We start from the raw sequence: 14246 nt of genomic DNA on the forward strand, positions 1-14246 counted from the left end.
CACATAAAACACACCACACACAGCACACAAACACACACATACACACACACACACACACTGATTACTGTGTGTCAGGCACTTTCCTAAGAGTTTTGCAAACATTAATCCATTTAATCCTCTCACCAACCACATAAGGTAGGTGGTGGTGGTGGTGGTGGTGTTGTTATTATTATTATTATTACTATTATTATTATTGAGACGGAGCTTCGCTCTTGTTGCCAAGGCTGGAGTGCAGTGGCACAATCTCTGCTCACCACAGCCTCAGCCTCCCGGGTTCAAGCAATTCTCCTGCCTCAGCCTCCTAAGTAGCTGGGATTACAGGCATACACCACCACGCCTGGGTAAATTTGTATTTTTAGTAGAGATGGGGTTTCCCCATGTTGGTCAGGCTGGTCTCGAACTCCTGATCTCAGGTGATCCACCTACCTTGGCCTCCCAAAATGCTGGGATTACAGGCATGAGCCACCACACCCAGCCTGGTACTATTATTATTAACCCATTTTGGGGGATGGGAACACTGGGGCCCAGAGAAGTTGAGTGGCTTCCCCAGAGTCACACAATAAGTGGTGAAGCTGGGCTTTGAGTCCACACCCTGTGGCCAGGCCTCTCCAAGATGCCTCAGTGGCAGAGCTGTGGCCACAAAGGAAGGCTGAGCTGGGGAGGGATCCTGGGACTGCAGCAGGCACATCTTTGTATCCAAGGGATTTGGCCTCTGTCTTGGTTGTGGGGCCAGGTAACACTGTGTAGCAGGACAATCACTGCTCACATGACATTGTATCTGGGAGAAGGGCAGGGTGGCATGTGGACCTTTTGTCTGGAAAGGGTCACCCTGGGCTGCAGCCATGTAACCAGGTAGGAGACGTGGCCTCAGTTCTACTCAAGTCAATGGAGTTTTCAGGCTGTTGGTAAAAAGGGGGCTTGGGCTTCTGAGAGTACGTAGACAACCCCTGCCTTGTCCGCAGCCTTGAGGAGTATGCCGAAGGACCTAGAATCCAGCTGGCACTACCTCACTTGTTGCTGGCACAGGGCATTGCCCATGACGGCACATGGGATATCTCCTACAGGCCCTAGCAGGGTTAGATCCAAACTGCGGGGCTTTAGCTAAGGCCCAGCTACCCTGATGGCAGGAAGTGGGATGCGCTCTGGCAAGTGGATGTTTATGGGGTGAGCAAGGCTGTGGATCAGCCCTGATTCCCATCCCCCACTGTGCCCTACTACCCTTTGGGTCTTCTGTGTATTGCCTGTTCACCCACAGTCATCTGAGTCTCTGCAGGGTGGGCAGATGGTGGAGGAGGAAGTGAAGGAGGGGGTGGAAGGAGGTGGGCCCTGTGTGACGTCAAATCACACTTGTCCATCAGCTCCTGAGCTGGACTGGTCAGCTCCCTGGAGCCCCTAGGGCGGCAGGCTGAGGGCCCCTCCCTTCATGACATCCTGTCTTGATTTTCTAGGATCCTCCCACCACTGGAAGGCCCCCCTGCCCAGGCATCCCCGAGCGGCACCACGCTTGGTGAGGGCTCCCAGCCTGATTGGCCAGGGGGCAGCCGCTATGACTTGGATGAGATTGATGCCTACTGGCTGGAGCTCATCAACTCGGAGCTTAAGGAGATGGGTAGGTGACCACTGCTTTAAGAATGAGATCAGGGCTGGGCAGGGAGGGTTTTCTCCCCATCCTGAGAGGGACAGTGGCCCAGGCAGGGCTATGGTATGGCATGGATCTTGAGGGAGTGTCCATACTGCATTACTGAATGGGGACCTCACTGGTTAGTGTCTCTGTGCCACCTGAAGTTTCTGCAGCTATCAGGTGGGGGCAATAATACCACATCAGTTACAGGGCTCTTGGGACTACAGTGGTAAGCATGAATGTTACATGAAGAGTAAGTGAGCACGCAGGGGAGTCTAGGATGGCAAATAGGGCTGGGGTCAGAATGGCAAATGGGGCTGGGGTCAGAAGGTGTGGGCCACCTGGCTGGAGCCCACTAATAGGTTCCAGGAAGGGCTAACTCGACCCTATTCAGCCACACTCAGAGGTCCCCTCATACACACAGCACAAGCAGTGCCTTCTCCGTGGAGCTGGCCGCATCCCAGAGACACTTCCATGTTAGTTGTACACATGTGTCCCTGTGGTCACAGGCAGGCTGTCTAAAGTCAGAACACCAGGACAGGTCAGGGGCCTTTGAGATGGGATGGTCCAGACCATTCAGTTTTCAGAGGATGGAGCTGCTTCTCCCAGGTCCCGCAGTGGGTGGGCAGAAACTCTCCCAGACATCTTCCCTGAATTCCTGCAACTCCAGGAGCCAAGTCCTCTGCAAAACTCGAAGGAGGCTGGGCTCCTAACACCACCATGCCCTGCTGTCCTCCTCACAGAGAGGCCAGAGCTGGACGAGCTGACATTAGAGCGTGTGCTGGAGGAGCTGGAGACCCTGTGCCACCAGAATATGGCCAGGGCCATTGAGACGCAGGAGGGGCTGGGCATCGAGTACGACGAGGATGTTGTCTGCGACGTGTGTCGCTCTCCTGAGGGCGAGGATGGCAACGAGATGGTCTTCTGTGACAAGTGCAACGTCTGTGTGCATCAGGTGGGCAGACCCCCCAGTCACCCTCACCTGTGTCATGTATACACACACTGCCTGGCAGACCCCCACTTGGCTTTCCAGGGGCACTGTGGGCAGAGGCCCTTAAGGAGGAGGAGGAAGGGAATGGTGTGGGTGCTTCGTAGTGCCATGTGCACCCAGGGCCCCTTGGCTTAGACCTGCAGGCCAGATTCAAGTCAAAGCCCATTGGCTTTCTGCACTCTCCCATCAGCCTCCCTCAGACCCTCTCTGCCTTGCGCCCTGTTCCTGCTCTGCTCCTCATGTCCTGAATTTACTAAAAGGCAGCCCACTGCTGTGACCAAGAGCAAAGCTGCCAGATTTCAAATCGTGGCTCTGCCCTTCACAAGCTATGTAACTTTAGGCAAGTTTTGTAACCTCTCTGGGCCTGTGTTTTCTCGGTTATGCATAAATAAGAGTGGATTGTTGCATGGATTAAATTGTTTACTGTGGGTCTTTGCTTAGAACAGTCTAGTAAGGGCTATATGTATTTGTCACCATTACTGGCTTTATGTGCCAAGTGCAGCCTGGCCAGGCTCCCCTTGGTTTGGGGCCCAAGGCTCTAGGTCTTGAGTATCTCTGGGCCTTGACTGCAGACCTGACTGGGACCTAGTGGACCCACTCTGGCCCAGATTTTGAGGCTGCCCTGACGCATCATCACTGGAATAGACCCTGGGGAGCTCAGAGGTAGGGACTTTGCCAGGCTGGCAGGTAGGTGGGCAGTGCAAGTCTCGTATAAACAAACATATCCCTTATACCCAGCAGCTCTTAGGTTCATGTGTCTCACCCAAGCCATAGAGGGGTGCAACCTTCTTCATGGGTCCCCGTGTAAGAAATATGAGGGCTCTGGGACTTGTTTCCAGGAAGTACACACCCAATTTTGTATTCAACTTAAGGGGATTCTTGGACTCTCCTAAAGCCTGTTGCTGGTTAGGAACCTCTGGCTAAACTGACTCTCCTCCCAGCAGAGGGCAGACCTGAACCCGTTCACAGAGGACTGAAATGGTGGCATTTCAGGCATACAAGCAGGCCAAGGAGGGCTTTCCAGGAGCCCTTCCTTCCTTCCTTGCATTGTAACTCCTCAGAAGGTGTACGTGCCAGAGACTGGAGGCTGTGTAGCAGTGTAGCATGGGGCTGGCACTGGACCAAATGCAGCTGACTGCTGACCAGACACAGATTGGCCAACTCCACTGACTCATGACCACCCTGCTCTCTCCTAGGCATGCTATGGGATCCTCAAGGTGCCCACGGGCAGCTGGCTGTGCCGGACGTGTGCCCTGGGTGTCCAGCCAAAGTGCCTGCTCTGCCCCAAGCGAGGAGGAGCCTTGAAGCCCACCAGAAGTGGGACCAAGTGGGTGCACGTCAGCTGTGCCCTATGGATTCCTGAGGTGGGTGAGCGTGGAGGTGAGGCAGCCCAAGGAACAGCCCTTGGGGAAGTGGGTCTGCATGGGACTCAGGTAGCAGAGCACTGGGAAAAGAAGGTGATGGACTTGCATTAAAACAGTGAGATCAGCCGGGCACGGTGGCTCACGCCTGTAATCCCAGCATTTTGGGAGGCCGAGGCGGGTGGATCACCTGAGTTCAGGCATTCAAGACCAGCCTGGCCAACATAGCAAAACCCCCTCTCTACAAAAATTAGGAGTGCGTGGTGGCAGGCACCTGTAGTCCCAGCTACTGAGGAGGCAGAGGCAGGAGGAGAACCACTTGAACCTGGGAGGTGGAGGTTGCGGTGAACTGAGATCGCACCACTGCACTCCAGCCTGGGTGACAGAGCAAGACTCCGTCTCAAAAACAAAATAAAACAACAAAAAAACACACACTGGGATCTCAGGTGATGGGCCAGCGAAGAATCCAGGCCACAGCTTTAGGGAGCTTTGCTTGTGGACTTGGACAGAGCTTAGGTGGTAACTTCTATGAGAAAATGGGGTTATGGACCGCTAGGAGATTCAAGAGATAGGGATGAGGTCTGGACAGAAGTCAGGCAGCTGACTAGAGGGGAAAGCAGGTTGTGGGGTGCATCTAAACCTAGGCAGTGGTTCCAACCAAAGTCAAGCCACATGTTCAAAACAAAGATAAGCCAATCTTAAAAGAGAATCGGGTGGGAGGCTGAGGTGGGTGAATCACTTGAGGTGAGGAGTTCAAGACCAGCCTGGCCAACATGGTGAAACCCCATCTCTACTAAAAATACAAAAAAAAAAATTAGCTGGGCTTGGCACATGCCTGTAATCCCAGTTATTTGGGTGGCTGAGGCACAAGAATCACTTGAACCCGAGAGACAGAGATTGCAGTGAGCCGAGATCGTGCCACTGCACTCCTGCCTGGGTAACAGAATGAGACTCTGTCTCAAAAAAAAAAAAAAAAAGAGAGAGAGAGAGAGAGAGAATCAGGTGGTAAACCTAATGGGAAGTTGGCTAGTGGGCCTGCTGCTATGGCTGTGGCTAGGATGGTGAGGTGGGTGTGTTTCTGAGTCCAGGTGGGAATGCCACGGGCAACAGGCTGGGTCTAGAGTCAGTGAGTTAGCAGAGGTCCTGGGTGCCCGGAAGGCCAGCCATTTTATTTGAAATGTGAAATGTTGAAATGCACCAGAGTTTCAGCCCCAGCCCTGCTGTGTGGACTGACTCAGATTGAGGCCCCACTCCAGTGTTGCCTGTGCCCAGAAGCAAGCCAGGTGGCCCTGTCCATAAGTGGCACTCTCCTTCCTGGGCCCACAGTGCAGGCTTCTGTGATAACAGTTGTTTGTGTCAGCAGTAGGCACTTGCTTGAAGATCAGCATGTTGAAGACTGGGACCACCTCTGAGTGTACCCTGGGCTGGGCATGGCAGAGACAGAACCAACAGGGACTCCATCATGAAGACCCTTTGGCTCAGGACCTTTGGAGAGAATTGCTTTTTCCATCCTCAGGCATTAGCAATGGGGAGACAAATGTGCCCTGCCTCTGGGCTGCGGGGTGGTCTCTGCCCAGTAGACTTGGGCATAGTTGTAGGCCTGTCCCCATAGGAAGGGCTCAGCAAAGGCGTATCCCCAGGAGAGCCCTAAAGACCTTCAAGAGGAGATCCCACAATGAGGCTTTTTCTTGGTGCCTAGAAAAATAAGTAATACAAATACAAATTGTAACAAGAACTCTGAAGATGTTATTAACAAAGGCCTGAGTGTAGAAAGAAGGGGGATCTTGGATGTACCTATGCACACACCAAAGCATCTCTCTGTCAAGGCCCACACAGTCTTAAGCACATACACACAGTCAACTACACACACTGACGGCACACTCACACATTCACAGACAATTTAAGATTAGTCTCAGATGAGCACACACTAACATACTCATCCAGTGGTCAGCTTGGGAGAGTGAGGAGGAATTCTGGCCTTTGAGCCATGCTTATTTGGTGTCAGGAGGGACTTGGGATTCAGGGGCTCAGCCACTGCCCTGTCTGCCCACCACCTAGTTTCAGCAGACAACCCCCCATTTTGGAGATACCTGGAGGCAGGCTGGGGATGAGAGGAATGATGCAGCCCCCTGTGTCCTGCCCAGGTCAGCATCGGCTGCCCGGAAAAGATGGAGCCCATCACCAAGATCTCGCATATCCCAGCCAGCCGCTGGGCTCTGTCCTGCAGCCTCTGCAAGGAATGCACAGGCACCTGCATCCAGGTATGTGGCCTACTTCACCTCTTGCTGCCAGGAGCTGGCTGAGAGAGAGGCATGCTTGGGGCCTCAGACAGCAGCTGCCACCACCTTCTCCCCTCCATGGGGCTGCAGACCGATGGGCCCCAGAGGGGTGTGGGACTGGGGCCAGAGTCAGAATCGCACCTGATGGGGAGCATTTCTCCATCCCCTGGTCTTCTAGGGAGTGGGAACAGACCCGGGGAACCAAGGCTCATCACCCCATTGGAGTGCTGAGAACTCTGGCTTTCCCTGAAAGCAAGTGTCTTGGGGCTTGATGAATACATTAGCTTCATTTCTGACATTGAACTTGACACGTTAGGGGTTAGGAATCAAACTTCTCCTCTAGCTAAGCTAATAGACTGTCCTGACACTGGAAGGGCTGTACCAGTCTGTCTTTAGCAAAGCCTATTCCCAAAGTCTAGCATGCATCAGAATTACCTGGAGAGCTTGGTAAACATAGACTGCTGGGCCTACTCCTGAGAGGCTCTGACTCAGTAGGTCTGGAGTGAAGCTGAGAACTTGCATTTTTAACAAGCTCCCAGGGGATGTTGTTGCCTTGGGTCTATAGTTTGGGAGTGCAGGTGGGAGTCATCCTTTGTCCCCCTCATCTTTTAGGAACAGAGTTGTCATTGTAAACGTTAGTTGTGCCTCCACCCATCCATGGACCTTCAAAAGGATTTGTGAGTGCAGCATCAGCAGTCATAATAGTTGGGTGCATGATTGCTGACACAGTTATCATCATCCAAGGCTAAGAGAGAGGGTCAGGCCTCAAGCTGTCTGGACGAAAGGAGAGGGAAGGGGTCTTAAGTCCAGCCCCTCTTCCCAGAGGACAAAAAGGGGACCACAGTCCCCATCTTAGATGAGCCAGTGACCCATCATCAGCCTTTCTCTTGATGCTCTGTGATGCCAAAGTCATTTTGCCCACACAAAAATGCAGCTTGAGGCCGGGCACGGTGGCTCACGCCTGTAATCCCAGCACTTTGGGAGGCTGAGGCAGGTGGATCACCTGAGGTCAGGAGTTCGAGACCAGCCTGGCCAACATGGCAAAACCTCATCTCTAAAAATACAAAAACTAGGTGGTGCATGCCTGTAGTCCTAGCTACTTGGGAGGCTGAGGCAGGAGAATCGCTTGAACCTGGGAAGCGGAGGTTGCAGTGAGATGGAACCACTGCACTCCAGCCTGGGCAACAGAGTGAGACTCTGTCTCAAAAAAAAAAAAAAAATGCAGCTTGTCCCCAGAGGTGTTTCTCAACCGTCTTCTGATTGACTTCCCCAAAGCATGTGGTGTTGAATGGGTTACCTTTCCAGGCACCCCAGAGCTCCTCCTCCTCCCCTGCCATAACTCCCATCCCGCACAGGAGGTTGGGAGCCCATGCCATTCTGTATAGGTTCTCTCCAGCATCCTGCATGCTCAGTAGAGCCCTGGGGGAAGCCCCTCTGTCTTCTCGCCTCCCACCAGGCGCCCTCCGTGTCTGATGCTGCCCCTCCTTTCCCCGCAGTGTTCCATGCCTTCCTGCGTCACAGCGTTCCATGTCACATGCGCCTTTGACCACGGCCTGGAAATGCGGACTATATTAGCAGACAACGATGAGGTCAAGTTCAAGTCATTCTGCCAGGAGCACAGTGATGGGGGCCCACGTAATGAGCCCACATCTGAGCCTGCGGAACCCAGCCAGGCTGGCGAGGACCTGGAAAAGGTGACCCTGCGCAAGCAGCGGCTGCAGCAGCTAGAGGAGGACTTCTACGAGCTGGTGGAGCCGGCTGAGGTGGCTGAGCGGCTGGACCTGGCTGAGGCACTGGTCGACTTCATCTACCAGTACTGGAAGCTGAAGAGGAAAGCCAATGCCAACCAGCCGCTGCTGACCCCCAAGACCGACGAGGTGGACAACCTGGCCCAGCAGGAGCAGGACGTCCTCTACCGCCGCCTGAAGCTCTTCACCCATCTGCGGCAAGACCTAGAGAGGGTGAGTCCCCATGCCGCCTGCCCACCCCCTGCCTGGTGGGTCCAGGAGTCCTTTTCATGCCACACTCACTGCCCTGGAGCAGCCAGGACTCACCAGGACTCAAACTGTGAGCTCTGATGGACCGGCTCTGCTGCAGGAGCCTGCCAAGGGGCTGAGGGCTTTCAGATCCCAAAGAGTATGGGGGTGACTGACACTTTACAGAACAGAGAAGAGTCCAGTTCTTGAGTCTCCGAGTCCCTCTTGTCCTAGCCCTATCACAGGCCTGGTGAATGGTGGGGGCCCTGCCAAGGTCATGAAGCTGAGAGCGCCAGAGCTAGGGTGAGGACCCAGGCTTCTGGCACTTGCTTGCCTCTGTGGGCCCCGCCTGGTCCTAACACATGAGCTTGCATTGAGAATCTGAGGCAGAGGAGGAACTGGGGCTTCCCAAGCTGTCCCCGTTACCCATGCTGAAAGCCAGGGGCATCAAGAGCCAGGAGCAGCCAAACAGGCACGTGCCAGGCCAGGGCAGGGTAGATGGGTAAACACGGCTCCATTGGGGGGCTGGGCGAACAGAACAGAGGCACGAAGGAGACAGGGTGGACTCAAGGAACGGTGGAGTGGAAGGAAGAGGTGAAAGGGGCTGGTGGATCGCATGAGACTGGGCTGGTGGATCACAGTGTGTCTGGAAGCTGCAGAAGTGCTAAGGAGGGACTGACACACTGGCCGGGACTTGCACCCAACGCTCCCTGGAGGAGAAGTCCCAGAGTCTGGAATGGGTGGGCTGGCTGAAAACCGCCCCCAGCTGTGTGCTGGGAAACAGATGACGGTGGCTTGGTCCAGGGGGCTGAGTGAAATGAAGCAGGATTTCTGGATCCTTGTCCAGTCCTCTGAACCCCACAGGCTGTTCTGGCCTCTCCTCTCTGGGACATTTCTAGGGTTCCAGAGCGTATGGGACCATGTCACAGTGTCTCCCCTGGGTTCAGACATACATGCTCACCCTCTCCCTGGGTCCTGTCAGGAAACAGCCCTGGGCAGGAGCATGCAGGGAGCTTTGTGTGACCCAAGGCAGCTGCTTTTCTTATCTGCATCGCAGTGGGCAAGGCTGTAAAATGGGTAGAACATCTCTGAGGGTGTTGTACTGTCAGGGAAGGGACACTGGACCCAGCTTCCCCACTCCCCTCCTTCCCACTCATCTGCCCTGGAGCCTGTTCAAGAGGGAAATGACCTATTGGCCCCGGAGAGCCCTCACTGCCTGGCAGCCAGCTTGCCACCAGGCCAGAAGGAAGAGGTGGGGGTGGGAGGAACCAGATGTCCCTGGCTCCAGCCAGGACAGAGGGCAAGGCTACCTACATTGCCGCCACCACCTCCTGGCCAGCCCAGCCTCCTGTCACATGTGGCAGGGGCATCAGGTGTAAGACCTTCTGGGATGGAAGCTGCTTCCAGAGTCTTCTTCAGGCCACCATGTCTCCACCCGCTGGATCTCCAGCGGAAACACCTGCTTTTACTCCTGCTGTTTCCCAAACAACCCCTCAGAACTGACCTCCCTGTTCTGTGCTGGTCAGCCCACGTGTCTGTCCCTGGCTGGGTTGTCCAGGGAGGTCAAGGGCTGACTCATTTATGTAGTCATCATCCTGGAAAAAGAGACTTGAGGAAGATCCTCCCAGCCCTGCTGAGCAGATGAGGAAACTGGGGCTCAGAGAGACGAATAACAGGAAGTCTTAGAGGAACTCCATTCCAAGGGTTTTGAGCTTGAATTTGGACCTCAGTCAGGGGCAGAAAAGGAGTTGTTGGCTTATTCTCTATTCTGTAAATTTCCTGGGCAAAACATCCCTTTATCAGTCCCCTAATCTTCCCACCCCGGTGTTGGCTGGTTCAGGTGGGGCCTGGGGCTGAGGTTGGCAGGCTCTGGGGTTCCGGGGAATGAGAGCTGCTGCACAGACCCCTGCGGTGGGAGCCAGAGCACTCCAGAGTCAGGTGTGAACCATCCCACTCCTCCTCCGGGAAGAGGAAGCAGGGCCAATTTTGAAGTATGTGCAGCCTCTTACGGCTCAGGGGGCCCTGTCAAATGCTGCTTCCTGAGCAGCCACCAAACTGGGCTGGCGGGCATCAGCTTCGATGAGGGCAGGGGCATGCACAGCCCTGGCAGGGCCGAGGAGGGACAACCATGAGCCAAGCTGACCCCCATCAGCGCCCAGCCTCAAGGCCTTTCCAGGTCACACATTTGCAACTTGGGTGAATGAACAGCGACAAGAACCCTGCCACGAGGCAGGCTTTCTGCAAAGGCCCGTGGTGGTTGGTGGCCTGGCCAGCGGGCCCAGTCTCGGACCGTGGCCCAGTGCCAGCAGCCGGGAGTATCCAGCCTGTAACTGGGCACTAAGCCAGCCTGGGCGGGAATCATCGGAAGATGGGGCAGGGCTTGAGGTGGAGGACTTGGTAGCCTGACTTTGCATCCAGTTCCTGCACTCCCAGCTCTGTACCTTCTTTGTTTCAGTTTCTACTTCTCTGAGTTTCAGTTTCTATGTCTGTAAAATGGGAATAAGGGTCAGACTGACCTTGGGGTCACAGTGCATGTGGGGGACAGAGCTTAGCACAGTGCCCTCCATTGTTGGCCGTGATTGTTGTTACTGTCCTGGCCCATCAGCATTTGGCTCTTAGAAGAAGGGAGCCCAGCCCGTGTGCTCTGAGGGTGGGATCCACAGAGGACCAAAAGGGCAGGCCCAGTGCTAGGGCCTGGGAACCCAGCATCCTCCCAGATTGATTCGTTCCTCCTCAGCCAGGCAGGGGTTTTGCTGAGAGAAACAGGAGCCGGGGCTGCTGCTGGCATGAAATCCCATTTTACGGTCAACCAGATGTGCTTTCCTAAAATTTCAGCCTTGGGCCTCGGCCCCGGCGGACACTCGGAAGGCATGGCCACTGCAGCCTCCCAGAGTTATTTACGGCTGACAAAAAAAATTGCAGCACTGTTGATCAGCCCGACAAGTGCCGGCTGGTGTCCCCTAGCAACCGTGCTGACAAGCAGGCTGTGCAGGGACTTGCTGCTTGTGGCTGTGGCTCTGGTCACCAGGAGTTTATTTGGGAGCCTGACCTGGCCTGAGGAGGAGGCCAAGAGGGTGGAGGCGGCTCTAAGACACACACCTGCCCAGAGGATGATATGGGACAACTTCCCAAGGAGGGAAAGGCTCCGCAGGAAGTGGGTCCTGGCCTCAGTGCCTGGATGGTGGTCCCTTTGGCCTCCCACCAAAGCCAACCTTGTCCTGGGCAGCTCCACCCTGCAGACCTCTGGCTCTTCTGCCCCTGTGCCTTCCATCTCTAGGGCTCCCCCAACCCATTAGTGCCCTTGCCTCACCGAAGCCCAGTCACCACCTCCAGCTGCTCCCAGGTCAGTAGCCCAGAAATTGCCACATCCTGCTCCCTGCCCTCAGTATACTGCTCTCCCTGCTTACTTGTCTCCCAGGCCCTCCACCCTTCTTTGTCCTGCTTTCTTCACTCACTCTCTGTATGGCACTGGCCTGCTATGCCCCAGCCCTTGTCCCTCACTGAGGCCAGACCCCTGGCAGAGCCTCACCCAGTAAGAGCCACTCCCTCCACCAGGAGAAATCCCACAGCGCTGAGCAGGGCAGTCCCTGCCGCACACCCCACCTCATACCTGCTGCCCACATGCTGAGCCCTGCCTCCCTCAGGACAGCGTCCCCTCTGTCCTCATACCAGGGCCTCTAACTTCCTGCCAGCCGAGCCTCTCGGTCCATTCTCTTCCCTTCCCTCCTGTCTTCCTTCCCCCACAGGTGCTCTTTTCCAGCCCACACCTGCAGCTCACGAGTCTGTCTTTTCTTCATCCCCTCTGCGGGTCCTTTTCCACCAATATTTGAATCTGTTCAACCCTCTCTCATCTTCAAAAGCGAATCCTCCCTCCCTATTTCCCTCTAGTCGTGGGTTCTTCCACTCCCACCCCCATCTCTCCTTTCCTGTCATCCCTCATGGTATTTGCATCCTTTCTGCCCACTCTGGCCGGGTTTCCGCCACATCCCAGAGCCTGCCACCTGGGCCGCCTGCGGCCGCCCCTGCCCACCTCTCCATCCCCCGATCCTCTGAGCAGCGGCTGCCACAGTCAGACCTGCCCTTAGTCTTGGAGTCCTTTTCCTGTGATGCTCTGACCAGGTCCCCCCTGAGGTCCTGGTTTACCCCTCTCCCTCTCTGGCTGCTCCTTGGCCTCAATGGTCATCCACTGCTCTCCCCTGACTGCTCACTCCCAGGGCTGGAGGCCTCAGGCTCCACTGTCTTTCACGGCTGCTCACAGTTTTGCCCCACGTGGGGGTGCTGGCTGCCCCTCCCTCTTGAGCTCCACACCAAGTCCCTTTTAAAGGCTGCCAGCATCTCATGCTCAGCATCCCTGTTAAGTTTCCTAGGCCTGCCCGCGTGCCACCAGCTGGATGGTGAGATTCATCCTCACGGTTTTGGAGGCTGGAAGCCCAAGGTTGAGGTGTCAGCAGGATTAGTTCCTGCCAGAGGCTCTGCGGGAGAGTCTCTTCCGTGCCTCCCAGCTTCTGGTGGTTGCCAGAAATCTTTGCTGTTCCTTGGCCTGCGGACATCTGTCTAGCCTCTGCCTCTGCCAGGTCACATGGCTTTCTCCCTGTAGGCCCCTGTGTCAGGACTCCACTCATAGTAGATCAAGGGCCCACCCTAATGTAGTATGACCTCATCTTAACTATTTATATCTACAGAGACCCTATTTCCAAATAAGGTCACATTGCGAGGGTCCTAGTAAAACTGAATTTGGGGGAACACTATTCAATCCCGTACAGAAGCCACTGGAGGTTTTAAGGGGAGAAGGGAAGTGTCTCACTACTCTGAAAATCCAGCCCTGGGCCGGGCGCGGTGGCTCACGCCTGTAATCCCAGAACTTTGGGAGGCCAAGGTGGGCGGATCAGGAGATCAGGAGTTCAAGACTAGCCTGGCCAACATGGTGAAACCCCGTCTCTACTAGAAATACAAAAATTAGTCAGGTGTGGTGTTAGGCACCCGTAATCCCAGCTACTTGGGAGGCTGAGGCAGGAGAATCGCTTCAACCCAGGAGGCTGAGGTTGCAGTGAGCCGAGATTATGCCACTGCGCTCCAGCCTAGGCGACAGAGCGAGACCCCGTCTCAAAAGAAAAAAAAGAAAATCCAGTCCTGGCTTCCCTTGGCCTGGCTCAGTCAAGCTTCAGCGCCTGCCCTCCTCCCTTGCCAGCCCCGACACTCCTCACTGCTCCCTTCAGACTCCTGCCATGAGGCTCTGCTCTGCCTCCCCTAGCCTGGCCTGGCTTGGATTCCTCGTTCCCAGGCTCTGCCCCCACCGTGTGATCAACTCCCACTCCCACTGGCTGCTTGTGTGTCCAAGACGCCTTGCTCAGCACCCCCAAGTGTGGGTCGGAGCCACCTGGTCCTGTCAGTAGTTGGTCAGCACCTACCTCCCCTGAGAAGAAAGGGGCCCCAGCAGCATTGCTCACTTGAGTCCAAGGCCCCACACAGTGCAAGTCCACAGAGCTGTAGCCAGTGCTTAAGGGTGTGGGGGAAGGAGGCTGGTTGGAGGGTGGTTTTCAGGAGGTCCAGGTTTTGACAGGAAGGTGGTTCATCCCAGTACGGTGGGACCAGGTGGTTGCAGCCCAGGGTGGCCCCCCGGAGTGGTACTCGCCATAGGGATAGGTGGAGCTGAGGCTCAGAGGTGGGTGGCCTGGTGCTCACAGTCTTTGAGCTGAGGGCGCACACACCAGCGTGGAAGGCCACGGAGAGTCCATGCAGAGCGCATCGTGTGGAGGCCTGAGGCTGGAGCCACCTTTGTGGTACATCCTTCACAGCCGGGCTCAGGAAAGAAAGGAGGATACCCATACCCAGAAGAGAGGTCTGATCTTGGCTGCCCTCGGACTGGGAGAAATGGTTATGCCAACAGGCAGGGGGTCTGGAACCAGATGTCACCCCAGCTTAAGGACATGAAGACTGAACTCAGCCTTGAAGATGGAACCCAACGGGAAACAGCCTGGTCCCAGCTAGAAAGACCCTGGTGGGACCCAGGATTCAAGC

The 14246-nt window shown here is 55.5% G+C and overlaps 1 protein-coding gene across 14 annotated transcripts in view; it reads left to right on the top strand.

Annotated features, from left to right (window-relative positions):
• The window catches only part of JADE2 (jade family PHD finger 2), a 56917-nt gene that overhangs the window by 32126 nt on the left and 10545 nt on the right, over positions 1–14246 (top strand). For all 14 annotated transcript variants that reach the window (XM_054488996.2, XM_054488999.2, XM_063665502.1 and 11 more), the window contains 5 exons: positions 1449–1609; positions 2365–2576; positions 3809–3976; positions 6118–6234; positions 7749–8213. In XM_054488996.2, the coding sequence (XP_054344971.1) occupies positions 1449–1609; positions 2365–2576; positions 3809–3976; positions 6118–6234; positions 7749–8213 (1123 nt within the window). The remainder of the gene's footprint in view (positions 1–1448; positions 1610–2364; positions 2577–3808; positions 3977–6117; positions 6235–7748; positions 8214–14246) is intronic.

The sequence above is a fragment of the Pongo pygmaeus genome, chromosome 4 (genome assembly GCF_028885625.2).
Source record: "Pongo pygmaeus isolate AG05252 chromosome 4, NHGRI_mPonPyg2-v2.0_pri, whole genome shotgun sequence".
Classification (NCBI taxonomy): domain Eukaryota; kingdom Metazoa; phylum Chordata; class Mammalia; order Primates; family Hominidae; genus Pongo; species Pongo pygmaeus.